This window comes from Camellia sinensis, chromosome 4, assembly GCF_055761805.1.
Source record: "Camellia sinensis isolate YWXY chromosome 4, ASM5576180v1, whole genome shotgun sequence".
Taxonomy (NCBI): Eukaryota; Viridiplantae; Streptophyta; class Magnoliopsida; order Ericales; family Theaceae; genus Camellia; species Camellia sinensis.
The window spans coordinates 213463931-213491768 of record NC_138964.1 but is presented as its reverse complement, the minus strand read 5'-3'; the positions used below and the strand labels follow the sequence as shown (position 1 = coordinate 213491768).

At 37.6% G+C, this 27838-nt stretch overlaps 4 protein-coding genes across 6 annotated transcripts; 1 reads left to right on the top strand and 3 right to left on the bottom strand.

Moving 5' to 3' along the window:
* Window positions 1–1331: 1331 nt before the first annotated feature.
* On the bottom strand, window positions 1332–1850 carry LOC145824435 (uncharacterized). The gene has a single exon (XM_082924096.1). The coding sequence runs from the start codon at window positions 1848–1850 to the stop codon at window positions 1332–1334; it is 519 nt and encodes a 172-aa protein (XP_082780222.1).
* Window positions 1851–4820: 2970 nt separating this feature from the next.
* Window positions 4821–5926, bottom strand: LOC145824434 (uncharacterized). Its single transcript, XM_082924095.1, has 2 exons — window positions 5648–5926; window positions 4821–5342 (listed from the first exon to the last, which is right to left on the bottom strand). Exons 1-2 carry the CDS (start codon window positions 5924–5926, stop codon window positions 4821–4823), a joined length of 801 nt encoding a protein of 266 aa, XP_082780221.1.
* Window positions 5927–9764: 3838 nt separating this feature from the next.
* On the top strand, window positions 9765–14850 carry LOC114283889 (uncharacterized). 3 transcript variants are annotated; one of them, XM_028226763.2, is made up of 7 exons: window positions 9765–9939; window positions 11604–11730; window positions 12242–12316; window positions 12743–12908; window positions 14173–14235; window positions 14335–14412; window positions 14546–14850. In XM_028226763.2, exons 2-7 carry the CDS (start codon window positions 11609–11611, stop codon window positions 14642–14644), a joined length of 603 nt encoding a protein of 200 aa, XP_028082564.2. In that variant the 5' UTR covers window positions 9765–9939; window positions 11604–11608; the 3' UTR covers window positions 14645–14850. The 3 variants fall into 3 exon arrangements, with proteins under 3 accessions (XP_028082564.2, XP_028082566.2, XP_082723618.1); XM_028226765.2 differs by lacking the exon at window positions 12242–12316; XM_082867492.1 differs by lacking the exon at window positions 14173–14235.
* A 1426-nt stretch (window positions 14851–16276) lies between these two features.
* Window positions 16277–19813, bottom strand: LOC114283888 (vesicle transport v-SNARE 13). The gene is made up of 6 exons (XM_028226760.2): window positions 19530–19813; window positions 19178–19291; window positions 17710–17768; window positions 17428–17616; window positions 16878–17048; window positions 16277–16602 (listed from the first exon to the last, which is right to left on the bottom strand). The coding sequence occupies exons 2-6, from the start codon at window positions 19269–19271 to the stop codon at window positions 16450–16452; spliced, it is 666 nt and encodes a 221-aa protein (XP_028082561.1). The 5' UTR covers window positions 19272–19291; window positions 19530–19813; the 3' UTR covers window positions 16277–16449.
* Between the last annotated feature and the right edge of the window lie 8025 nt (window positions 19814–27838).

The window sequence follows — 27838 nt, the reverse complement described above, 5'->3', positions numbered from 1 at the left end:
CTGTAAACTTTGCAAAAGTGCTGGTTGTTTGATTTTTTCGCTCGACGCTCACTCGAGCGTGAGACTCATGCCTTCGCTCAAGCGCAACTTTTGTCGCTCGAGCAGTCTGCAAAACACGCAAACTTTTGGGAGCATACATTTTACACTCAAGCGGAAGTGCAAAAATAAAGGTGGTCGCTCAAGCGCAAGATTTATTGTTTGAGTGTAGAAGCAGAATTCTGGAATTTCCAGAATTGCTTTCAAGCTTCAAACTCAACCCCAAAGTTGTAAATTATGTTTTCTTGGGCCAAGAACTTAAGGAAACTCTTGTACACTTGCAAAACATCATGAATTGCAAATCATTACTCAAATCAAGGCCCAAAAGCAAGTGGATTCTTCAAATTCGAACTTGAGTTATGAGTATACACACCATACATGTATTGACTTGGGTTCAAAACTTCCAAAACATAATCAAATGAGACAAAAAGATGTAAAACATGATGAATTCCTAGAACTAAGCTCAATTTATTACACACATGAGAGAATTTCTTAGTAAACATGCTCCAAATGCAATGAAATGCACATACATGTACGAATTGATCTACTTATCCACTTTTTAAGCTTCATTCTTGCATCTCTTAGCTCAATTCTCTTGAATTCATGTATGAACCAACTCAACTATAAAACTAAAGGTTTGATTTCTTACCTTAGGTGTTCAATTAGGTCTAAGATGCTTAATTCTTTGAGCTAGGAGGTCAAATTTCTAAAATTCCTTCCAATTGCTAGCTTTCCTCCCTTGAGTTTAAATTTCTCTTCACTCCCTCTCTTCTCCCTCACATTTTTGTCTCAAAATGATGAAGAAAAAATGAGTCTAGGTGGTGTGGAGGCCTTATATAGGCTCAACTAACGAAGCTTAATTAGTTTGAGTCAAAGATAACTAAATGGGATTACTTTATTCTACTTTATCCATTCCAAATCGAATTTCAATTGAACCTACCATAAAATTTTAAAAATTCTAGTTAACACATAAATCAAATCAATTTCCGAATCGGATGCCAATAAGGCCTTCAATTCGCAACTGAAATGAAAACATGAACAGATCTTTCTACGCTAAACAGATATAAACATAAATAAGGCAACATATGATGCAAAACTTCACTTCAATTTCTTATTAGGCATAATTAAGCACGGATTAACGTTAATCATGGGTCGGGGTTGTTATAGCTGGGATGGACACACTTCAAGTATGGCCAGGTGAAGGACTTTTTGTACTTGGCGTCGGACAGAGAGAGTCAAAACTGCTCTGACTTGGCCTTGATCTTGTTGGCTTCCTTCTTTTCGGTGGATAAGACTCAATCTCTAAGGAAGGCAACAATGCGATCCATCCACGATGGCCCCAAGTTGGTGCAAAGTACTTCGAGTGCCTCTGGTTCTTCAATATTGGGTCTGGGCAAGAACTCAATCATCAGAGGATTGGGAAAGGAGGTTTGCATAGATGTCAGGCTGGCTAATTCATCCGCCAGACTATTCTCCTCTTGGCCTATTTGCTCCATTCTTATGGCAGTAAATTTTTTGATCTCAGCGCGTGCCAACGCTTGATACTTGGCCATCCTTTCATCCTTGGCCTCATACTCTTCAGAGACCTGACTGACCACTAGTTTGGAGTCACTGAATACCATAAGCTCTGATGCTTTCATTTGCAGAGCGCTCTTCAGGCCGATGAGGAGGGCTTCATACTTTACCTCATTATTAGATACTGAGAACCCAAGTGTGATGACATGCTCAATGGTCAGCCTATCCGGCAAAGTTAGTACAACCCCTAGCCCGGCACCGTGTCTATTCAAAGCTCCTTTGACAAAGACTTTACACATCTCGCCAATGAACAATTTTCGGCAGTCAGATGGGTTCTAAGAATTTCTTAAGTCCAAGGCACAAGGCGGCTCTGTAGGCAGCATTCCAGCATGGTTGTTCAGCTTGTTAACCTGTAGGTCGGCCGATTCCCATCCTAATTGCTTAGGATTGTCTATTGCTTGTACTATACCCTCCTATTGAAGCCATGGGTTGTGTCAGATCCGCACTAGCCATTTCTTTTTGCTCGGTTTCATATAGGGGTGAGCAGCGGATATACCTATCCGCCAAAACCGACCGAACCAATCCAATCCGCCACATTTTGGGTGGATGCGTGATGACAAGCGGACGGTTGCAGATTGATTTTCTCTAATCCGCCAATCTAGCGGACGAATGCCGGATTTGAGATTCTTTTGACCGCAACCGAACTGCCAAACCACGAGCACCCTGAGTAATTTATAAGACTTTGTGTTTTTAGTTTATTTAAATATTCTATTTGTGTTTTCAATTAAAAAAGAATTTAAATATTCTGTTGAAAAAAAAATTCCAACTTAAATATCTTTTTTGAATTAAAAAAAATAAACATATTATTTATCTATATTTTTTTGTTTTTAAATCTATCTCTAAAAATAATAAATAGAAAATATGATATATGCTGGTTGGTTTTTGTTTTCAAAAATAAATATAGATGTAACAATACAAAGACATACAATCTCTACTATTGCTCTGTTCATGGTTTTGGTCGTTTAAATTGTTTTTATATATCAAGAATCACAGATTGTAATACTTTATGCGGATGAGGCATGCTGTGATTATAGTATGTGGATGAGGCATGCAGTGATTGTGATATTCTAAAATTTCAAACTTTCTTACTTTGGATGAGGCATGCAATGATTGTAATATTTTTTTAAGTCATTGACTGTAATACTATCATTATTTTATTTTTTTTGAGAAAGTGCACAAGTTGAATTATGTTGAAAATTTATAAAATTTTAAACCGCCAAACCGATTCGTATCCATTCGTCAAACCGCCAACCCGCTCAATCCACATCCGCCGAATTAGCGGGCAGATGCGGATTGATTTTCTCCAATCTGCCAATCTGGCAGACGGATGACAGATTAGAGGTTTCGTGGCCACAGCCGACCCGCGTCCATCCCTAGTTTCATGCGACAAATCGATAGGATAAACGGGGTGAGCGCCGGGGGCAAATTTTGCCACAAAGTCGACTAGGGCTTATGCCTTGATGGTTGTACGTGGTTGAAACTTGATGTCATACTACCCTAGCTCTACTTCTCATTTCAAAATTCGACTCGTGAAATTCGCCTTCTCAAATAGCACCTTGAGTGAAAATTCGGTTAGCACCACTATCGTATAGATGTGGAAATAGTGCGCCAACTTCCTGGAGGCCATCATGAGAGCTAGAGCCAACTTTTCAAGTGGTAGATATCTTGATTCGATTGGGACTAGTGTTTTGCTAACATAAAAGATAGAAAGGTGTTGAAGTCCCTCAGTTTGGACAAACACCACGTTTACTGCATGTTGAGAAACAACCAAGTATAAGTAGAGCTCCTCGCCTAGCTGTGGAGTGACAAGGATAGGGGCGGAAGATAGATATGCCTTTAAGTCTGTTAAAGCGTGGTCGCACTCTACATCCCAGAAAAACTTGGCTTTCGAAGTCTTAAAAAAGGGCCTGCAACGATCTGATGACCAACTGATGAATTTGTTTAGCGTGGCTACCATTCTGGCAAGATGTTGCATGTCTTTTGGGGAATTTAAACGCTCCAGCTCTTGGATTGCCTTGATCTGTGAAGGGTCGGCATCAATTCCTCGATTGGTGACCAAGAAACCCAGAAATTTTCCAGTCCTTACACCGAAAGCACACTTGGACGCATTCAAACACAATCTGTGGCGCTTGAGTATGGTGAACATCTCAGCTAGGTCGGCGAGGTGCTAGGATTCATCTTTACTTTTTACTACCATGTCATCAATGTAGGCCTCCATAGTGCGGCCAAGCAAAGGATAAAACATTTTTGTCACCATCCTTGAAAGGTTGCCCCGGCGTTCTTCAGGCTAAAGGGCATAACCTTGTAGCAGTACAAACCTCTTGGCGTGGTGAAGGATGTGATCTCTCTGTTCGGCACATACATGGCTATTTGGTGGTAGCCATGGTATGCATCAAGGAAGCTAAATCTTTGGTGACCAGCAGTAAGATCCACCAGCTAGTCAATCCTTGGGAGTGGAAAGTTATCCTTAAGGCAAGCACGATTGACTGTCTTGTAGTCAACGCACACTCGTCATTTCCCATTTTTCTTTGGCACCACAATCGTATTTGAGAACCATCTAGGGTAGTGCACCTCTTTTATCGCCCCAGCTTCTAGTAAGGTTTTGACCTCTTCGACTACTACTTCCGTATGGTGTACAGCCGAGCACCGAGTTCTCTGAATGATAGGTCGTGCATTGGAAAAGACATTTAACTGGTGGCAAATGAAGCTAGGTCAATGCCAGGCATATCGTAAGGCGTCCACGCAAAGACTTCAATGTTAGAAACCAAAAAATTTACATAATCCAGTCGTTCGGCGCTAGATAAAGATAAGCCCAAGAGAAAGAACTTGTTCGAATCATTCTCATCAATGCGAACCTCCACCAAATCCTCTACCGATTTCTCCTTGGCTTTTCTTCCTACATCTTCCAAGACCTCTTTGTCTTCTGGTCCTTCTATCAACTGAACGAAGCCCTTCGTCGCTTTGGTTCCATTGACCACGACAAAACATTGTTTTGACATGACTTGGTCTCCCCAGACTTCTTTTATTTGTCCAGCTGGACCAGGGAAGTGCATGACCTGGTGAAAAGTTGATGCCACTGCTTGCATGGCGTGTAACCAACCCATCCCCAAGATTAGATTGTAGGTCGACGGAACCTTCAGCACCCAAAACTCTACTTGCTTCGTGACCAACCCACCCTTGACCGGCAATATGATCTTCCCGATCAGCCATTATAACTGAGAGTTAAAGTTGACCAAAGGAGATGTTGCTAGGGCCAAGTCCTTCTCCTTCAACTTCATCTTCTTGAATGCATCATAGTACATGATCTCGACCGAACTCCCTTGGTCGATCAGTATTCTCTTGATGTCGAAGTTTTTGATGCGACGCGTCACAACCAAGGCATCGTTGTGAGGGGTTTGAATTCTGTCTAAGTTCTTGCTTGAAAAACTTATGATGTCTTTGATCTCGGTCTTCTCTTTTTTCACGGCAAGCTGAACGGAGAGCACTTCCCTCTTGTGCTCAGCTTTCTTAATCATCCTTCTGAACTCGCACACTCGCACCGGCTCGATGATACTGTGAATAATGTTGATGACTCCTTGCGGTGTAGCATCCAAGACGACAAGCGCATTTGGCTCAGCTTGTCCTTGTGGAGCAGCCCTCATGCTGCCGTCAATATACTGGTCTAAATCCCCGCTGTGACTAGCTCCTCCAAGTGCTGCTTCAATGGCACACAATCCTCCATTCGGTGTCCCCTTTCTTCATGGAAAGTGCAGTGGTATCTTGAGTTGAAGCCCCTTTACGCATCCCCTAATTTTGCTGGCCATCGGACATATGGCTTGCCTCTAATCTCGCTGAGGATGTGATAAATTGGGATTTTGAAGACTACTGTGATACCGGTTCGCGCCTTCAACTTTCTCTTAGCATCTTCCTCGTCATTACGTGGAGCATTAGCTTGGTCATTTCCTCGGCCTTTATTTTTGTCATTGCGGCCAGTTCTACGGTGTTGCTCTCTCGTTCAGTTATTAAGGCAGTTGTCCTCCAGCCCCACCGAGTGAACCTTTCCCGCCACATGTTTGTTTGTCACAACCGGATTTGCCTTCTCGGTTGCAGTGGCGGTGGCGGCATCATCCTCAACTCGGATGTGCTCGTTGATCCGCTGCATCAATGATTCCATGGTTATGGACTGGTGCATCGTGAGCGAGTCTCGCAATCTATGTCCCACTGGTAGACCTCGTTTGTATTGGGTGATTACCAAATTTATGGTGCAATCGAGGATCTCATTGTAGGTCTCCAAATACTTGGCATTATATGCCTTCAATGAACTTCCTGACTCCATCTTGATACCTAGGAGGTGGTCGACCTTTTCTGGTGTTCAAGTATTGGTCTTGATTTTGGTGACGAAGGCTCCACCAGCTGCTGCCACTCCTCGATACTCCCCTTTAGAAGCCTTTCAAACTATTTCAGGCTCAATTCTCCCAAACTCACTGGGAATATGAGACATATCAAGGCATCGTTGCGACGATGGCCAGCCATTACTTACCGGTAATGACTAACGTGCATGTATGGATCCGTCTTGCCGTCATACAGTGTGAACTTAGGTTGATAGAATCCAACAAGGAACGGTGTGCTTTCAATCTTTGGAGACAGTGGGGTGGCAATGAGTCTTGCCAAGTCTCTGTCCTCTAGTGCTAGAATCACCATTCTAGGTGGTGGCATGGCCATCTTCTCACTGCAACGGATTCTGGGACTCAGCCTTTGCAGCACTAGCACTCTTTGGGCCTTTCTACGGCGTGCACGTTCCTCCAAGACGTTCCTCAGGTCCTCCAAACGGGCGAAATAAGAGTATCTCGACGTCATTGACGGACGTGAGGGATGGTAGCTACTATCGCGTGTACGTGATCTCTCCATCGGTGGGTCAAAATCGCCCACGCTGTAGCTCCTGGTAATGGAGAGGGAGGGTGTCTCCCATTGGTGTTGGCTACTTGAGCGACGGGGATGGGTGCACTCATTATGGTTTCCCACTCCAACAACACCCTTCCTTTTGATTTGTTGCTTCAATGTTTCCATCTCAACTGCCATCTTCCGAATGAAGGCGTCCTGGTCTCTGAGTTTGTGCTCTAAGCGCTGAGCATGCGATTCTCCTCGTCACCAACGCCTTTCAGGACTCTGCGAATGATCAGTGCTCCTTGCGCATTTGTCTTACACATCTCTGGGTAGCCCTCTAGAGGAAGTCTCTAGGCCCACCATTGTCGGAATGGCCGAAGGGCCATCTCTCCTCTGGACTGACTCTAGAATGATTCCGTCGACAACGGGCAGTGGTGTTTCGTCGATGTTTGCCATGAAAAACAGTCGAGAAAGCTTGTAAAACAAGGTTTGTCTTTCAAAAAAGTTCCCATAGACGGCGCCAATTGTACGGGTGAGAAATATTTACCGAAAACCTTAGAATAACGGTAAGTCCAAATATCGATCCACAGGGACAAATGAGAAATTAAACTAATTTAATTTTTAAATTCCTAAATTAATTTTGATAAAAAGATTGAGGAATATTATGACTAAATGAGAATTAAATGAAATTGAGAAATTAAATTGACAATTAAACATAGGGTTTAAGATATTGATTTTTGGAAAAATCTTAGGGTAAAGAATTCACCACTAACCACATAAATAAGACTTAACATTATCCATCAAGTGCAATCTGGTTTGAACTATCTAATATTTCACAATTACAAGTTTGAAACATTGATCAAGAGGATTATTGCATTCAATGTACAGATACGAATCATCTCAAGTAGCACGAGGCGTTTGCTCCAAACTATGGTAACAACACCACCCTTCTCTTATAGCATGACTCATCTCATACTTTGAACACAAACACAAAGAAAACTAATGTATGGAAAGTATTAAACAATCACAGAGAGTAAAACACTTGAACAGATGAGAAGGAAAATTATTATAAACTTATAAAATATCCATACATTTATTCAAACTGTTTCACAATCAAAACCTAAGAAATATCCCTTTACATGGCTAGGGTTTCATCAAACCCTAAAACTGGAAGACTAGCCACTCATGGAGGAGTGGGGAGAGGTAGATAGAGAAGAAGCCATCATAGGAGACATCCTTCACACTTTAAGTTTTTTTTTTTCTTCAAAACCCTAACTGTAACGCCCCAACCCTTCCTATGTCATAGATATTGTCCGCTTTGGGTCATGCCCGCACGAATTTATTCTTCCCAGTGGGTCACCCATCCCAGAACTACTCCAGCCTAAGCACGCTTAACTGGGGAGTTCTGCTAGGGATTTCACCATCCAGGAAAAGGCCTTGATGCCATACAAGGGTCCAGGTTTTTACTTTTATAGCCCAAGAACTCCCTCTCCATTCCTGATGTGGGACACCGGGATCTTATTATCCACCCCCCCTTAGCGTTGCACGTCCCCGTGCAGTAGCCTGCCAGCTCGCAAGCCCGCCCACATACACCGAAAGACGCTAGGAGCCCACACTCGGTACTCCGGAGAGTCGGCTCTAATACCATTTGTAACGCCCCAATCCTTTCTATGTCATTGATATTGTCTGCTTTGGGCCATGCCCATACGGATTTATTCTTTCCAGTGATTCACCCATCCCAGAACTACTCTAGCCTAAGCACACTTAACTGGGGAGTTCTGTTAAAGATTTCACCACCTAGGAAAAGGCCTCGATGCTATATAAGGATCCAGGTTTTTACTTTTATAGTCTAAGAACTCCCTCTCCATTCTCGATGTGGGACATCGAGATCTTACACTACCCTCTATTTTCCTTGGAAAAATATTAGAACCCTAATCTAGTCTCTCTTTCTTCTTTTTATATCTCTGTTGTCTTTCAAACAGGTTTAAAACAGCTGCACAATTTCTGAGGTACTACCGTACGTGCAGGAATGGTCACCACACGTATGGGAAGCTTGGGCCTTGTTTTGGCTACAAGGTAAAGGCCACACGTGCGAGAATGGGCCTCCGCACATGCGGGAAACACTTTTCTCTACAAGTCTTGCATTTTTGGTCATTTTATGCTCTCACTATGTACAACCTGATTGACATTAAACAGGTATAAAATATATAGTTTGACAACCAAGTAAAGTTTAGAGATCCTAATTAATGGCCTCAGTGTTGCACAATTCGGCCTGAATCAAATATAAAGCCCATAAGTATTATAAATTAGTAAAAAACCTTATCTAGTTAAAATTTTATTTAAAAAATACTTTGAATTTTTGTTCTATCTTTGAAAAGTGGGCGTTAGCTCTTATGATGAATTTTTTTTATAAGGATAAAGGTAATTATCTATAGTATTTTCTTATTTATCTTTTAAAATGGTTACGTCCTTGCTTTTATCTAGTATTATATGTCAGATTTCATTTACAATTTCTAATTGATTGTTTTTAAGTTTTTTGTTAAATTCTTTTTGTAATTTAATTAATATATTATTTTTCTATTATTATTTGTGGTGAAATGTTATTATTTAAATTATCTAATCCTTCTTCTTCAATATATCAAATATTTATATAATTTTATTGGTAAAATTGAAAAATTAAACTCAAATACAATTAAACACGTTTTAAAGACAATAAAATTGTAAGATTTTTTGTAATAGAAATTTAATTAGGTAGGGTCTATTACTAATTTGTAATACTTGCAGACTTATATTTTAATTTTGTAATCTTTTCAGACACTAAATATGTTTGAATTAAATATTTTCGAGACTTAATAGATTCAATCGATAGTTTAAGCACTCAATAGAATTGATTCATATACTTTATGCACTTAATAGATTCAGTCGATAATTTAAGAATTAAATAGATTTTAATTTATATATTTTAGAAACTTAATAAATTTAATCGATAGTTCAAGAATTAAACAAATAATTTAGCGATAGTTTAAGAATAAAAAGTTTAATAAACCCAAAAAAACTTAAAATATAAAAAGTCAAAAGTAAGGGGAAAAAAAAGTCAGACTAGAGTGGAAGTTAGAAAATAGACAAGTATAAAGAAGATAAAGTATAATTTAGGAGTTGTTTAGAATGATTCAAATAATTGTATTTTTTGATTTTTTATAAAAAAAATATACCAAAAAAAAAAAGTGATATAACTCAAAAAATAAATAAATAAAAGTATACCCCAAACAAAGCCTTAATATTGGAGAGAAAGAGAGAGAGTATTTATGTCACGTGCAAGTGCATGTGACTGTGTTGGTTGGGCATAATCATAAGCCATCCATCACATCGGACACAGAGAGACGATCAGAGCGCAAATTCGAAGGAAGGTCAAAGGTTCGCCTTCGCCACCTTCCCACCGCCGTCATCGCCGCCACCTTTAGAAAGGTTCTTCATATCTATTTTCTTCTTTGAGAATAATCAATTTTCTTTTGAAATCATCAATTTTATTTTATATATATATATATATATATGTCGATATATAATGGATATGAATATGTTAAAATCACGCTTCTTCGTACCATGGATTGTGATGATGCGTTTGATGGTAACATCGTTATACATTCTGATTATTACATCATCAGCGAATTGCACATTTTTTGTTTTTATTTATTTTTTGTATGTTTCGTATGATTGTTGAAAAACCAATGGAAAAGTAAAATAAAAATGGAAAAATTCAAACCTCTGTTTTTGTTTTTTGTTTTTTGTTTTTTTTGTTTTTGTTTATAAAGTAGAATTTATTTGACTAATTCTGACAAAATTGAGGTTTTAATTTTTCTTAAGAACTAAGGTAGTGTTTGGGTCAGTGGAATGATTTTATGTAGGAATGGAATAGCACTGTTTTTTAACCTCTAATGAAATGATCATTCTTCGAAATTGGCTAATGATGATTCTATTTAAAATATATATATTACCGAGCCAAACATGGGAATGAGTATTTTGACAAAATGAGGATTCTATTTTAATGACTCAAATGTTGCCTAAATTGCAAAATCGTAAAGAGATCAAGTGTCTTCATTTTTTTTTTTTCTTTTAGTGACCGAACAAAAGCTTGTAATCTGTTTGAACTCTTATTCTTATTCTATATAATCACCAATAATCAACAATTTTTTTTTTTTTTTTGCAAGTGTTCAATCTTTGTTTTCACTTGGTCATTGCAATGAGACCATCTAGTTGATCACATCAATTATTGAAAAATGTGCTATGAATTCGCCTATCTAATTAGTTATTTGTATGTTCTCGCTCTAGAAGTCATTAGCTGAGATTATCCACTTTTAGCTTGGAAAAGAATCTTATAAATAAGCCCAAAATAAGGACGTAGTGGAGGGGACAGAATTTGGAGGCATTTGATTTGCACCCACTCTCTACTTCAAATTCTATTTCATTGTTTTGCAATTCTTCTACCTGTTCTTTTTCTTTTTCGCTCCCTTCTTGTTTTTCCTTTTCCCTTTATGTCTTCTATTTCTCATTTTTGCTTTAGACTTTTGATTCAACTATTTTGACAATAAGAACCTTAAGAAGTTTTTGGAGAAGTAGTCTTAGCAGTATTTGTAATTACATTGTTATTAAGTTGACTTTTAGATGAGAATGGACAAGAACCGACCATGGATGGATGAGCCAAACATTCAATGTGGTTTGGGGTGAGGAACGCAATGAGGCTTTATACATAATAAGAGAACGCCATGTAAATGGTATAAAGTAATTTAATTGCCTTTGAAAAGAAATAAATAGAATAGGCTACGTGCTCATGATAGTGATTGGCCTTCTTTTGTTCATACCCTTTTTTTTGGCCTTATTTTGCTCACACCCTTTCTTCTATTTGACGTCAATTGCATATGATGGTCCAACAACACAGCTGAATTTCAACCCTTATTTCAATTATTTTGAAGTAATTTTTTTTTTCCTTAATCTGTTGTGGTTTATGGCTCATAAGCTTAAGAGTTTCCTGCAGAAACTATGAACTAGAATTTGATGAATATAACTGATTTGAGTGTTGATGTACTGTCTTTTTGTAGTTTATGAATTTCATAAGCTTATAATTTTTTCTGCAGAAACTATGAAGCGGAAGAGGAAGCGGACAAATATAACTGATCTGAATGTTGATGTACTGAAATGTATCATGAGTTTTGTAGCTAAATCTTCTGATGGGGCTGGCAGTTTTGCAAGGGCAATATCGGTGTAAGTTTATGTTTAAGAGTGATGCTGAATTTGTGGCTGCAACACAGTCTATTACCTGTCATTATGTTAATTATGTGTGTATGTTTTATCTTGTTTGTACAAATTATTCTTTGGTATCCAAATCTGAGGTAATTCATCATTGAAAATTTCAGTCCACAAAAATATTATAGAAACATTTGTGCATTGTAACAGATTAATTAAAATTTTCATTTTAAAATGCCCACTAATTTTCTTTTATCAGGAGTTGCTTTTTAGGGGTGAGAGATCATGTGGTTGTTTGGATCATCGTGCCATGCTTATTTTAAGGTTTAAGGCCCATGACATTTTAACAAACTCAATTATACTTAAAAGTTAAAGCCAAAAAAGGGTTAATTGTTACATTTGCATTCTTTATGTAAAAGAATGTCAAAATCATTTCTTCCATCAAAAGAAATTGCATGAAATGAATTGTCTGGAATTATCCAATTATACATTTAATAATATCGTTATCACTGTAATTGATTTCCTTCAGGGCTTGGGACGGTGGACTCTGGTCACCAACGAAGAAAGCATTACACATGGTGTTATTGGTGTCTCTAATTAGAATGTGTGCAAACATTTAAGTACACTATTTTCAATTGGATAAGTGGGGTATTTTTGGACTTTTATGGATTTTGTGGATAGACAAATTGTTTACTGAGTTTTATGGATTGAGAATTTTTGTGGAAGTTGCCTCAAAATCATCAAACGTACCAAACAAAAAAGAAATAACTAAATTAAAAAATACTACTTTGTTCTTGTCTACCATGCTTTGAAATTATCAGAATTTGGCTGACACAGTATATGTGGAATTGATTCACACCAGTATGTCATCGTGGTGCTTTGTATTGTGAGACTGCGAGGAAATTTTCTTTGGTTTTCGACAAAAATATCAAAAGGCCTGTGGAAAGTGCTCAAACACATACCAACCCACTCTCCATGCACACACCAACACTCTTTGCTGCTTTTAATTCTAGTGAGGTTCTCGTTACAGTTGCAAACCATTCATGGAGCTTGCTGAGGACACAGACATCTTGAAAGCTATAGTTTTTGAAAAGGGTAGCGACTCTGAACATGATGAATCGTTCTGGCAGATTAATGGCTTGTTAAACAAATGTGCACGGGCTGGAAATATGTCTGCTAGTCACATACTTTTAACGGTAATACCTTTTGAAATCATGTGTGCCAGTGTGTTTTTGTATCCTTTCGACAATAGTTCTTCTATTTGCACATAAACCAATCACAGAAGCAAACACCTCATGTGAGGGGATTGTGTCCAGTTCTATGTTCCTAGACTTTTTCGTGGTACCAATTGATATCTTGTTTAGCATGTAGTCAAAAACAAGCTGGGATCCTCACCTTAGTGTGGTGAATTGGCATTCCCAACACTATGTACGTTGCTTGTCAATTGAACATCCTTTTCGTAGTCTGCTTAAGCCTCAACGATTGTGCCTTGAGGCTCTATTCAGTTGTCAAGAATTTTATGTGAGAAAGCTATTCCTAGAAAAAGTGTAGTAAAGAAAAAGAAAAAGAAAAGTTGTTTTTCCGTTTGTTCATTTGTCAAGAAAAAGAAAGTGCATTGTTAAGATTCTTGTGAAATCTTGTAATTTTTGCAAGACATGTTTTGAGGAAAAACTTATTCGGATAGGAAAGTTAAAGATATGGGACTCACAATTTTCTTGCTAACTAAACATGGAAGAAGTTATGGGAAAGTTGATTTTCCTCTACTTTACTTTTTTTACCCTAACAACTGGACAGGGCCTTGTTGAGTCATCACTAACTGTCTTCTCTCTAGAGTCTTCTCTCTAGAATATTCTACAAGTTTCGTTCTAGAGAAATCTGGAAGATTCTAGAACATCCTGTTTTAGGTTCTGGAACATTGAAGAAGTTTGGAGAAATCTAGAAAGTTTCGGAAGATTCTAAAATATTTTAGAGAAGTACGAAAACTCTAATATTTACTCGAGTAGTTTAGATAGTTCTAGAGTATAGTGAAAATGTGAGTGTATTCTAGAAAGTTATTCACTAGAAGTATAAATATGAGATAAGCTCATGTACTAGGCAATTGAGTGAAAGAAGAGTGATCAAGCACTACAAGAGTGATCTAGTGTGAGGTATCTTAAGGTATTTTGTGAGGAAGACACAAAATCTAAGGGTACGTGCTTGAATGTATTACAAGAGTGAACAAGTGAAGTGTGTTAGTGTGTGACTATGTACAAGTGATTTGCGTACTTAGTACAATTAATAAAGGTTGTATTTTTGGGTCCACCAATGTATCAAACTCAATAGGCCTAACTGACTATCCTTCTCAAGTCTCTCTAACTTAATGTCCATAAATTAGTTGAGTATGTATCTTTAATCATTATCTTTGATTATTGATGCTTAGATGCCCCTGTATATAGTAGCTAATTGATAATGTATGTCCAGTACCTTGAGGATCGTGTGGAATCTTCATGGGAAAGTGTGGAAATTATTGAGTCAGTCAAGAAGGTAATACTAATTTTGAATCTCCTATTTTATTCTAGTCTACTTTGAATCTGGTTTATGAATTGATTGTCCCACTTCTTGCTAACTAATCTATACATGCAGAACTTCATCGAGAAAATGATGGCTGTTATGGCTGTATTTACAAGGGCAAGATTGAGAGCTGCTACATTGGCCCGGGATGTAATAATAACGCTCTCAAATTTTGCTAAAACATTCTTTCTTTTTTTTCTTTCTTTTTTCTTTTTAGGTGTTTGGGTTATGCACTAATGGACTGATGGCCCTAATCCCGTCACTTGTCAATGTATATGTGCAGGAGCTTGTGTGGATGCTTCAAGATTTTCTGATTGATTCCCAAGAAATCGGTAATCTGATAGTGGGAATGAAGCCTGCTGTAATTGTCGAGAAAGGGTGATCTAGGTGAAAGGAGTTGCATCACTTGCTAGAGCAGACAGATATAATTGCCAATGTACTGGATCGTCGTGTTTTCCCATCCATTTTGATTTGCTTTATTTCAGCATTGTAGCAAAGTTTCATGTCGATGCATACACTCTTCCAACTTGTAAGGTTTTTGTTTGATACTATCATTGCTAATCAATATAGGGGTTCTTATTTGGCTTATTGCATTGCCATTTGCAGTTTAACGAGAATGAGTTTTGTTTTTTGAGATGTCATCATACTAATAAGACCATTCACATTCAAAATGGGATGGCACAAGTTTAGAAAGTATTTTTATAAATTATTTTTTTGTTATGAAATAATCAAACCATTTATACCATTTTGCATGAACTCTACACAAATTTCTTTTATTACTCCTTTTGTGACTACCAGTTGGATTCCAGTTCTAGTGATTATGCCATAAGAAACCTGCTCATGCCTTTCGTGGTATTGTTTTCAAAATTTACATTTTCATTTTTCGTATTCCTTTTTCATGTTAAAGATTTAGAAACACTCATCTGTTTTTTATTTTTATTTTTCAAAATTAGTTTTAAAAAATTAATAATAATTTGAAAGTATTTCCTTAAAAAGGGATATTTTTTAAAAGCTTTTCCAAAAACAATATCAAAAAGTTTTTTGTATTCCCATTTTCTGCTTTTCCAATACAATTGGACAATGCTCATTTTGTTGGAATTAAAGTTGGAATAGGATCGCCACCCGCCACGTGTGTGGAGGTGGTGGGAGTGGTGATTGAAGGGGTCTCAATCACATCTCATAAAATAATGATCATTCTCAGAGATGAAGGAATATTCATTATATTTCTACTTAAAATCATTGTAGTGAGCCAAACACAACGTCAATGCTTACATTTGTCACACTTTTTTTTTTTTTACCATTCCATATAGGAAAATTCTGTAGCACACATCCCTTTAATGTTGTATATTATATGCACCTTGTTATCCTCTAATGATGCGTACCATATACATCTTATTATATGTTTTTGTAGTATATATTATATATTTTTGTAATAAATATTACATATTTTTCTAGTAAAAAGTATGATAATTTGTGATTCAAAAATAAAATTATATATTTTGAGATAATATTTTGCACTTCGTGGATTGTTACAAATTTTGAAGTTAGAAAATATTTGGATGAAAATATATGTAACATTATCACAAAAATGTCTAACACTACCACAAAATGCTTAATTTCATCTCAAAATCACAAATTGTCGTAACTCCTACAAAAAGAAAAAAAACACACAAAAAATTTGTCACAAAAATACATAACAAGATGCATTATAGTACACACCTTTTGAATGGTGTGTACCATAGCTAATCCCTTCCATAAAATTAAAACTAGAAGATTAGAGCTCCCAATTCCGGAAATGAAGAAAGATGAAATGCCAGAAAGCCTCCAGGCGGAAGAGGTATTTATACTTGTCTCCCCTTCTGGTCATCATATAGTGAAGTCTGAGTTCCTCCTAAGCTGGTAGATTCATTCTACACCTAATGATCTAAATCACCTTTTATCTCTTATTATTACACCATTTTCCAAATTCTCATTATGTACAGTTCCAACAGAACATCGCAAGAAAATGCCAGAGTGCAGGTAAAACAGACACGAGGCACAATAGCTTATAATTGATCAAATGAATGTCAAAAGTCACCCGGACAAACTTGCAGAAATGCACCCAAAAAAAAATCAAGAAAGAGAAGAATAGCACACACTCTTGTTCATCCAAAACACCCACAAACCCAACCAAAAAGGACTAGCTGGCTATTTGGCGAGTTTGAAGTACAAGATCAACGCAATAGCAATAACAAGGACTGCAATAATGCCACCAATAATCCACTTGTTCCTGCTCATCCTTCTTGACATGTTGGTTAAGATTTTCTTACTCCTGCCAACGTTATCATCCACTCCATGAAGCTGCAACAGACAAAATAAACATACATAAATTCAGTTTTGGCACATATGATATGAAGAATATGGAATACCACAAAAGTGTACCATAAGTAACTGTTGAAGCTTAAATGAGAGTAATTCAGAAAATACAGAACAATGGAATTGTGTGCCTAGAAATGTGGAATTGACCAAAATCAACATGGACACAAAGTGTAGTTGATCCCACATGGGAGCATCCAAATGATTGTGGGACTGTAAAATGATTGACTTTAGAATAGCAAACACCAGTCAAGTAATACCGTGTTATTGGCATGTAAGAGAGACTGCCGCTGTTGATGCAAATCTTGAAGAATTGAAACACCAAGCTCCTCTGTCTCCAGCATGGTCCTTCTACTTTCCCTAACCCTGTCACTGGACTTGTTTAATCTTTCAGTAGACATTAACAATCTCCCCCTTTGATCAGCTGATACCTATTGCATTCATTCACAAATAAAATGAGCATTTCCATAATCAAATACAAGAACCAATGGTATATGAGTTCACCAAGGGACATCTGAAATGTTTAAAGTAATACAAGTTCTATAGTCCTGGAAATCAGACACGTAAATGGCTAGTATCATTTCTCAAAACTTAATTAAAAACAACAAATTTTGAGAACAAAGCCATTTAAATGAACCCAAATTTTTTAAAACGTGAAAAGTATTCTAAATAGCTTCCGATGAACTGTTCATTTCCAGGAAATCATTTTTCAAAACAATTTTAAAGACACTGCCAAACAGCTCCAAACAGGCTTCCACATATTAAGAAGCACAAACACAGAGTTGCAAAATTATACAAATCCTAACATACCGTTAGTGCATCAGCCATTCCAGATTCCAACAAGTCATCCCGTGCAGACGGGTTTAAGCTAGTTGACGTAATTCGTTTGACTTCAGCTTTCAAGTTGTTCAGATCAGATTTATATTCCCTTAACTTGGCAAGCAGCACAGCCTTTACATTTGGCTGCAAACTTCTTGCCTCAAGGTCCATTTTGCGGATCTAGAGAAACAAAGAAGCCAACGTCACACTACTAGAATTTGTAAACAAAATATAACACCTTAATTTTCATGCAACAAGAAGTCACAATGGTACCAAAGATTCCGCTTCATCCAGTCCAACTTTGATTTCAGTAACTTTTTGTTTCTTTTGCTCTGCAAGTCATGAAATATTTTGAATTCATCATACTCATGTCCAATAGTCCCCTTTGTTGATAACTAAATGTCCAATTGTCCATAACAAAGAAAAAATAAAAAGTGAAAAAGATTAAAATTTTCAACACAAGCATCCGTGAAAAACCTATATACTCAATCACAACACAATTAACAATTCACCAATCCACCTTGTTAGACGTGTAATAAATATGGCTGAGTTAAGAGCTAAAGCCAGACATATTTCCAACATAAAGCAAAAGATTAAAAAGTGTCAGCTGCAATTTAGTACCAGCCATCATTTCTTCTTTTGGCACTCCAATCATATTTGACCATGACCCGGGGAAAAAAAGGCCCCTAGTCCTCTCACAATTCTACATAATTCCTTCCTCATCACAAAAAAAAAGAAGTCTTTTCACCTACATTACTCCTTGACTTTCTTTTCTCTTTTTACACCTTTCTAAATTTTACTAATGGGTTTGGCAGAAACATAATAGAAGAGATGGTGGGAGAGCGAATGCAAAATTGAACGCTCCAAGAGCTCAAGTGGTACTGACCAGTCGACCGCACGGGGCCTTAAAATCCAAATTGAAACCCTTGCTAACAGCCGTTGTTATAGAAGAGATGGTGGGAGAACGAGTGCAAAGATCCTAACAAGCTGTATAAGAGCCCAATGGATTTTGCTTGGTAGGAATTGCTACGGTGTGTAATCAAGCAATCCAACCACGCCCAACCAGTTGAACGCACATAGCCTTAAAAGCAAAGGAAAAACCTTCCCAACACCAATTGGTTTTAAGAGACATGGTGAAAGTAGAAAACGGCACGCAGATCCTAACAAGGGTTCACAGATCATAAATTAACTCAATATTCACCTCAAAAGAGAGTAAATAGAAAAACCTTGGAAAAATCCTAACATGACAAGCAAATCCACAGAAAGCCTCTTTAAAGGCCATCCCAATTAGTCCAAAAGGCTTGTTTGGCGCTGTAATGCATACTGGCCACCAAAAGTATCTCAAATAGGCCCTTTGAAGTCTCATTCAATTTTCTTATCAAAGGATGCTAGCAAAGAAAAATCTTGTAAAACTCCATCCATGGGTTTTCCCCATCATTCTATTCTATTGGAAAGTAACAACAATGCATGTTAAAAAGCTCTTTGTTGAGGTACATTACATTCATAAGACTCCTCTAAAAACATGAAATTCAACAGCTACTACCTTGAAAATACACTATTGATCTATTACTAAAGATTTCATTGGTACCCAATTACCCAAACAAGTGAATATATCAATACACAACTCGTGTATATACAAAAATATATATGGGACGGTGTGTGAGAGCATAAATATCAAAGTATAAGCTAAATCAAACAAGTAACCAAGTTGAATTAGGGCTTCTTTTTCTTTTTCTTTTACCTCCATCAAGAAGACTGGCTGAGGTGCACTTTTTAGACAAATTTGCCGAGAGCTCACAGTATTGGCGTTCGTATCCTTCGAATACCTCACTCATTGCTCTCCAACAACAAAAACCTGTCCAATCAACAAACCCTAAGCAATCAATCCCATGAAACAGCAACAAAATCGAAAGTTCTTAATCGAAATTTATCGATACGATTAACAGATCGCTTCGAACAAAATGAATAGAGTTATGTCCTAGGGTTAATAACACCCTGCAACACGTACCGATCGATCGATCAAATCGTTAACATGAAATTAACAATCATTTGATCATAAAAACAAATAATTCGATTGGATAGATAAATTGAACCTGTGATTGATCGGAAAATATGGACCTTGCCGGAGATCGATGGTCGGACTCAGGCGGTGGATCTGGAGATGATGATGGTAATTATGTTTGGCAACAAAGAAAGTCGAATGTGTTTTCGCACAACCCAAAAGAAAGGCAAAAAGAAAAGTAAAGAAAAAGCGAGAAGATTGATAAAACTAATGTGGGAGTATACACTTGGTGACAGCTGTCATTCGCCTGGTTTACTAGGTCCAAATCGGTTCACGAAGACGGAGGTCACGGAACAATCTAATTTCAGGTAGTGTGAAAATTAATCATGTCGTAAAATATTTTTTTATTAATAAAAAATACTGTACAAATAAGAATATATAATATTTTAATAATATTTAATAATTTACCTACCAGGTTGATGGGTCGTTGAACATACTAAAATCAAATATTAAATTACACTAAATTCTTTTAAAATAATAACAAGTTCAAGTATCAATCCACAGGAACAATTATGAAATTAAACTAATTTAATTGATAAATTCTTAAATTAATATTGATGAAAAGATTGATTGATTATAACCTAATTTAATAACAAATAAATTAACTAAATAATTAAATTATCAATTATAACTGAAAATGGATTTACTGAATTGGGGAAATACCTAGGGCGAAGAGTCCACCACTAGTCACGTAAATAGGGTTTTCAAATTGAAAACAATTATGTTGTGGTTCGAACGGAATAATGCTTCGTAACTACAAGTTCAAAGCATTTAACAAGAAAATCATCACGTTCAATATACGAGCACGAACCATCTCAAGTAGTACGAATCATTCACTCTAAACTAATGTAGTGATACGACTCGTTTCTCGTAGTATGATTCGTCTCATACCTTGAATGTGAAAGAATAGAAAACTCTTGTATAGAAAACATTCAACGATCACAGAAAGTAGAATATTTGAAGAAATAATGGAAAATATATATATGAAACTTCTAAAACACCATACAAGTGTTCAAACCTTTACATAATTGAAAATCCAAAAAGAAAAACCTATTACATGGCTAGGGTTTCATCAAAACCTTAGAAAATGAGACTAGCCACTCATAGAGGAGTGGAAGGAGGTAGATGGAGAAGAAGCGAGACATGCTTGAAGTTTCAAATTCCTTTTCCTTTTCCTTTTCAAATCCTAACCTCCCTTTCTTGACAAAACAACTTCAAAACTCTAATCCAGCCTTTTTCTTGCCTATTTATACTTCTGGTGTCTTTCCAAACAGGTTTAAAACATCTGGTACGTTTTCCCAGAAAAAGTCAACACACGTGCGGACAAAGTCAACTCTTTCCAAATTCTGTCTTTTTGCCTATTTTATGCTCCGATTATGTACAACCTGATTGACATTCAACACACATAAAGTATACATTTTGACAAGCAAGTGAAGTTAAAAGATCCTAATTAACGGCCTCAATGATGTACAATTCGGCCTTAATCACATCCCCCAACTTACAACTTGCTAGTCCTCAAGCAAGTAATAAAAATTAAAATAAATTAAACAAAATCTAACTATTTCCTCTTTCGTGGGAAAACAGTTGCATTTAACATATGCAACAAGCCTTTAAACTACGAAATTACCTCAAGTTAACGAGTAAAGTCTCGTGAGGGTTTTCAAAAATGATACCCACAAACATTTTCATATTCATATACGCCCAACAATTAACCACACTACTCCACATAGCAATCAACTTATGTGCCACTACAATGTGATATCAAAACATAATGAGTCATTGAAGGCACAGTGGACAAGCATGAAGGAACCTATTGAGTCAAAACCACAATTCAATTATACAAAAGTAAAGTCTCATGTATTTGTGCATGCTAGTAGACAAATCATCAGTACCCTTGGTGTAAAGTGCAATCTCCATATTAGTTAATTGTCCACTATAATAGCCTAATGTAACTTATAATAACACCCAACATATACAGAAAAACTAACATGTTGCAACCAAGATTCTCAAGTTTTTTTTTTTTTTTAAATGACGGTGCAATGTTATGACCCATTAAGTTTTCTAATCAACCCATGTAGCAAGTATTGGGCCAATGACTCCCAAACCAGATGGTTTTAGGGCACTAGGTGTAGAGACACTCCTACGGACTTAATAACTCGAGTTGAAAAGGCTATGAATCCGAACAAGTCATTCTCCTTATTTTTTTCCTAACTGTGCAATGTCTAAGTTCCTTAAGCTTTCTAATTAACCCATGTAGCAAATATTGGGCCAATGACTCCCAAACCAGAAGGTTTTAGGGCACTAGGTGTAAAGACACCCCTACAGGCTTAATAACTCGAGTTAAAAAGGCTACGAACCCAAACAAGTCAAGTGTTGTTGTTGTTGTTGTTTTTTTTTTTTTAAGAGAATCTTGGCTCCTTATTTATTCTTTTCTGCAACCTAACTATTATCAATGATGTACACCAGGGATTATAATAAAGAGGTCACCGCTATGAGAGTGTGTTCATGTGAATTAAGGCATACTTATGACAAGTGTACTAATACCACAAGCACAAACGACTCTCCTAGTGCAAACATCACATGCAAGTATTTACCCAATAAATCCTTTTCATACAAGTCTACTATGCTCCCCAATTAACATATGCAAATATCATCACCCTACTAGCAACAAATCACATCAAGTGAAGTAATGCAATCAAGTGACACAGGTATAAGCATGAATGATTGAGCCAAATAGGAATGCACAAAAGAAAATACAACCCTCATCCCCCAACTTGAATATGACATTGTCCTCAATGGAAAAGTAAAGAGAAATGAGAGAAGATTACCAGAGATTGTAGGTGCACATCCAGGTAGGCATATAGTAACACACACACACTCAACTTTTTTTTTTTTTTTAAGAAGAAAAAAAAAATTGAAAAGAAATAAAAATAAAAATAAAAGAGATAAAGCAATATACAGTAGGTACTACGGGGAAGCCGATGGGGTGGTGGCAGGAAATGTTGGGCAAACAAGGTTTGCATCAAAGAGCGCGTCTCAAAGGCTTCATCCTGAACCTGTTGCCGGATGTCTAGCTGGCGGGCGTGTAACTGGTCGAAGGTCGCCTGAGAATAGTCTCGATACGCTTGAAAATCTGTGCGCAACTCCATGAGACTCTGGTGGTGATCACGAAGAGTACTGTGGACCTGATCCACAGAGTGCTGAAGCTGTAAGTACTCCTCGCAAGTCATGTAGAGTGGGTCCCCTTGGGGAGGCACGGGGGGAACAAGATGAGGTGGGTGGTCGTGTACGGCGTCTTGGGCCTGATCAACTGGGGCACCAACCTGCTGCGGGATGCAAGATATGCTATGCTGCCATTTCCTGCTTGCTGAAAGTCGGATACCCTCTATCAATCTCCTCATTCTCAGCAATGGGGAGGCCATTCAGCTCAAACACAAGTGTCAACAAATTGGCAAATGGCAATGGCCAAGTCAGGTTCTGCATAGGTTCAGGCCGAACGGCCTCTCGTAGAAATTTCCGCAAATGCATCCAGATGATATGCTCAAGCGGGACCTGATAGCCATGCTAATAACCGTGTAAAACCCGAATAAACTCCAAACGACGCTCAACTCTATACCCAAGTGAAAATACATTCTTATAGACTACGGAATCAATGAATAGCAAGTGGCTAGGTAGCTTGCTCTGTCGTAAGCATGTGAAACTGTTGTCACCGTGGGCCCTCGGGAAGTATTGCTGGATGAGGCTATGTATGGGTTGTCGATCCTCAACTTCTGGGAATGGCTGATATTCTGGCTTGGCCAAACAACCCTAACACGGTGGCAAACATGGATGAGGTGATGTGGACAATATAACCATCAATGGTTGATAGCAGTCCATCCTCGGTGAGTGACTCATACAGGTTCTGGTAGAAGAGTCGTACCAGACGAGGATAAGTGGGCGCTGTCATAGTGCAAACGCCCAATTGTTGCCGGAGTTGGAGCTGCTCAACGGCCCAAGTAGTGTTCGTGTCACGCTGAAAATATGGAATGCTGAACTGCGTGAGCTTGTAAAGCGGGCGAGAAGCCCACTCCGGCCGTGGCAAGTGGCGAGGATGGTGGTGATGGTGACGGTGGTGGCGCCGAAGAGGTGGAACCTCTAGCCTTTTTGGAGGCCCAAGCGGAAATACGTCGACTCATATCCTGCACACACCAACAATAAACACATATACTCGTGAAACCAGCATGAGAATCAAATAAAATATTAAAACACAAGTCTGCCCACTGATGTACCACATGCAATTCGCACCAATTTTGTTTTTTTTGATTTTTTTTTTTTGTATTTATTTATATAAAAACAAAAAGAATTAAATAAATGAATAAAAATGACATTAAATAAACTAAACTAAACTAAACTATAAAAGAAGTAAACTATAGTACAAAATAAACTAAAGTATAGAATAAAATAAACTAAACTAAACTAAACTTCTTTTTTTTTTAAGAGAATCTAAAAATAAAATAAAAACAACAATTCACTAACTAATGGAACTAATGAGAATCACTACTAAACAATTTAAACTAAACAAATATAGTAGATAAAAATAAGTTAAATTATTATTATTAGTAGTACCTTTATTTCTGAGATTTTTTTTTTTTTTTTTGGCTTGGCCCGCGTGTGCGCCAGAGATGGCCGCACGTGCGGCGATCGTCTTCTTCACTACAATTTTTTTTTTTTTGGGTGAAGTTAGAACCAGATCAACAACAAGCAAAGACAAAGATTCTACGAATTAACTCTTACACCTACAAATCTACACAAAAAGAAAAAAATTACCTTGAAAAAGTGGTGGTCGCCGGAAAAAAAAAGAGAGAAAAAGAATAGAGATCCACCGGAAAAAATGGTGGTCCCCGGAGATTCGTCGGACGGAGAGGATTAGGGATGCCAACGGTGAGATGATGGTGGTGAGGAATAAGGAAGAAGAAGAAAAGAGAAGAAGAAGGAAGAAGAAGAAGGAGAAGAAGATGGTGATGGTGGGTTTGTGGGGTTAAGAGAGAGAGAGAGAAAGAGAGAGAGAGAAAATAAATCTGTGAGTGTGAGTGATTGTGAGAGAGTAGGTTAGGCGTTTGATAGAATTTTTTTTATTTATTTACGAAAATAGCGAAAAAGAAATAAATAAATAAATACAATTAAAAAAATGTGTTTTTTTTTAATTCATATATGTAAATAAAAATAATTGTATATTTATATATTTATTTTTAAAATTGATTTATTTATTTATTTACTTTAAAATTTATTTATTTATTTTGAAATAAGTAAGTAAATTAAAAATAATAAAAATAAAAGAAAAACAAAACAAAATGTGCAGGTTTTTTTTTTTTTTTAAAACTGGCGCACGTGCGGACGCACACCCCGCACCAACCCACGCACCTGCTTTTTAAGCAGTGTGCAGAATTCAGATGCACAATATTTCCCGCACGTGCAGGCCCAAGCCGCATGTGCGGCGATTTCCTCTCTCGCACTATTTTTTTTTTTTTTGAAGGAACGACGCTCCGCACGTGCAGCTTGAGGGACGCACCTCCGCACGCACCTGCAATTAATGCAGTATGCAAATTTGGTTTCGCACATTTTGTCGCACGTGCGTGAACAGTGCCGCACGTGCAGGATTTTTTTTTTTTTTAAACTGATCAAAAACAACAATTAACAAATAAAACTTTTTTTTTATTTTTTTTAGTATAACTATATATAAATATATATATATATATATATATTTATATTTATAAAAGATTAAATAAAAGAGAATAAAAAAAAACAAGTACAACCCAAAGTATACTTAACCATTTCTACCTTCAATTGACATCCGAAATAAAAATAGCATTTTAGAAAATATTGGAATGCCTACTAAAGATATAATCTTCACGTGAAAACCACGGGTACTACTTTTCTCCCTAACTGTGTTTGTAACTTTCCCTATTCTCCAACAGGGTGATAGACTAGGTTGATTCGGTATCTAGAATCGAGGCGCATAAAGCTACCTCAACCTATAGGGCTGTCATACAGAGTTCAAGCCGAGGTAGTTTTGAAGCAATTTCCACACCCCTGGGTATTTAAACCAGACTCTAGTCTCGGAAATTCCAAACTTTTGTGTTCTAGGCTTTGCCATTTGAACTCTAGTTTCCACCGTCTCAGTTGGTCTCCTAGGAACTCACTACAAACACGGTTAGGTGGCTATACCAGACCGTCAGATGTCGTTCGGGCACGGCTAACACCAAAGGAATTACACCTTTAGAGGATTTAAAGTCTCCTAGACACAAATAAAGCACAACAAGAACAAAGAAAAATAGAATAGAATAGAATATAAGGGAAAGAAATGAGAACAAGAAATCAATCTATCAATCATAGTAAAAAGGGTCCATCAAAGCAATGGACTCAATCATTTCCTCATTTCTAATCCCCTCTATATATGGTTTCAGTCTTTGGCCATTCACTTTGTAAGTGTGGCCATTCTTTGGATCTTGCACCTCAACGGCGCCATGAATAAATGCCTCAACAACCACAAAGGGGCCATCCCATCTTGATCTTAGCTTACCCGGAAAGAGTCTCAATTTTGAATTAAAAAGCCACACTTTTTGGCCGGGTTCAAAGGATTTTTTATTAATGTGCTTGCCATGAAATTCTTTAGTCCGAGCTTTAAAAACTCTCGAACTCTCATATGCATCATTCCGGATTTCTTCCAGCTCATTGAGTTGCAATTTCCGGTTGAGTCCAGCTGCGGCCATATCAAAGTTAAACTTCTTTATGGCCCACAATGCTCGGTGCTCAAGTTCAATCGGGAGATGGCAAGCTTTGCCAAACATCGCCCTATATGGTGACATCCCAATGGGTGTCTTATAAGCAGTGCAGTAGGCCCATAATGCATCAATTAACCGTTGTGACCAATCTTTCTTATCTGGCCTCACTGTTTTCTCTATTATGTGCTTTACCTCCCTATTTGAGACTTCCACTTGGCCACTAGTTTGAGGGTGGTATAGAGTGCCAACTTTATGAGTGATGAAGTATTTCTTGACTACCGGCTCAAAGAACCGGTTACCAAAATGCGTACCCTGATCACTTATTATGGCTCTAGGAACCCCAAAACGATTAAAGATGTTTTCATGCAAAAATTTGATTACCACTCTATGATTGTTTGTTCAGGTAGCTATCGCCTCCACCCACTTAGACATATAATCTACTACCAAGAGAATATACTCAAAACTGAACGACGACGGGAAGGGTCCCATAAAATCAATCCCCCAAACATCAAATATTTCTACCACAAGAATAGGGGACATTGGCATCATGTCACGCCGAGACATCGAACCCATTTGCTGATACCGCAAACAAGTTCTACAAAATTGATGGGCATCTTTAAAAATTGTGGGCCAATAAAACCCACTCTGTAAAATCTTGGCGGGCGTTTTATGCCCACTAAAATGACCGCCACATCCAGAAGAACAACAAAATGTAAGAATGCTATGCACCTCATTCTCCGACACACACTGTCAGATCACTTGGTTGGAACAATATTTAAACAACTCCGGATCCTCCCAAAAATAATACTTAACCTGCGAAAAGAATCGGTCTTTGTCTTGCTTAGACCAATTCTACGGAATTTGCCCAATGGCCAAGTAATTCACAATATGTGCAAACCACGGGTGGCTCGCTCGTGATAGCTCAAAGAGTTGTTCGTTCAGAAACGAATCATGCAAAATAAGAGGGTCACTAGTATACTCAATGAGGATTCGGGAGAGGTGATCCGCCACCACATTCTCAGACCCTTTCTTATCTCGGATCTCTAGGTCAAATTCCTAAAGCAACAAAATCCATCTAATTGACCTAGGTTTGGTCTCTTTCTTTGATAGTAAATACCGCAAAGCGGCATGATCAGTGAAGACTTTGACCTTGGAACCTAGGAAATAGGATCGGAATTTATCTAAGGCAAAGACTACAGCTAGCAATTCTTTCTCGGTGGTAGTGTAGTTCAATTGTGCATCCGAGAGAGTGCGACTAGCATAGTATATAGCAAATTGTGCTTTATTAACCCTTTGGCCCAACACAGCCCCGACAGCATAATCAGAAGCATCACACATAATTTCAAAGGAAAGCGACCAATCTGGTGATTTCATGATTGGGGCGGTGGTTAGGGCCTTTCTCAGTGTTTCAAACGCCTTCAAGCATGCCTCATCAAAGATAAAAGGCGCGTCCTTAACGAGTAAACTACACAAAGGACGTGATATTTTGCTAAAGTCTTTGATGAACCTACGATAAAAATCAACATGCCCTAGGAAAGACCTAATTTGACGCACGGAATTGGGTGGAGGAAGGCCTGCA

What these genes read in the sequence shown, in the direction of transcription:
- LOC114283888 (XM_028226760.2), bottom strand. Translation starts at nt 19,271, where the DNA reads ATGAGTGAGGTATTCGAAGGATACGAACGCCAATACTGTGAGCTCTCG. An exon ending in TGGATGAAGCGGAATCTTTG is followed by an intron (nt 17,617 to 17,709) that starts GTACCATTGTGA and finishes TTGTTTCTCTAG; the next exon opens with ATCCGCAAAATGGACCTTGA. An exon ending in TCTTACATGCCAATAACACG is followed by an intron (nt 16,603 to 16,877) that starts GTATTACTTGAC and finishes TGTCTGTTGCAG; the next exon opens with CTTCATGGAGTGGATGATAA.
- LOC114283889 (XM_028226763.2), top strand. Translation starts at nt 11,609, where the DNA reads ATGAAGCGGAAGAGGAAGCGGACAAATATAACTGATCTGAATGTTGAT. An exon ending in TTGGTGTCTCTAATTAGAAT is followed by an intron (nt 12,317 to 12,742) that starts GTGTGCAAACAT and finishes TTCTCGTTACAG; the next exon opens with TTGCAAACCATTCATGGAGC. An exon ending in CTAGTCACATACTTTTAACG is followed by an intron (nt 12,909 to 14,172) that starts GTAATACCTTTT and finishes ATGTATGTCCAG; the next exon opens with TACCTTGAGGATCGTGTGGA.
- LOC145824434 (XM_082924095.1), bottom strand. Translation starts at nt 5,926, where the DNA reads ATGGAGTCAGGAAGTTCATTGAAGGCATATAATGCCAAGTATTTGGAG. An exon ending in ACAAACATGTGGCGGGAAAG is followed by an intron (nt 5,343 to 5,647) that starts GTTCACTCGGTG and finishes CCATGAAGAAAG; the next exon opens with GGGACACCGAATGGAGGATT.
- LOC145824435 (XM_082924096.1), bottom strand. Translation starts at nt 1,850, where the DNA reads ATGTGTAAAGTCTTTGTCAAAGGAGCTTTGAATAGACACGGTGCCGGG.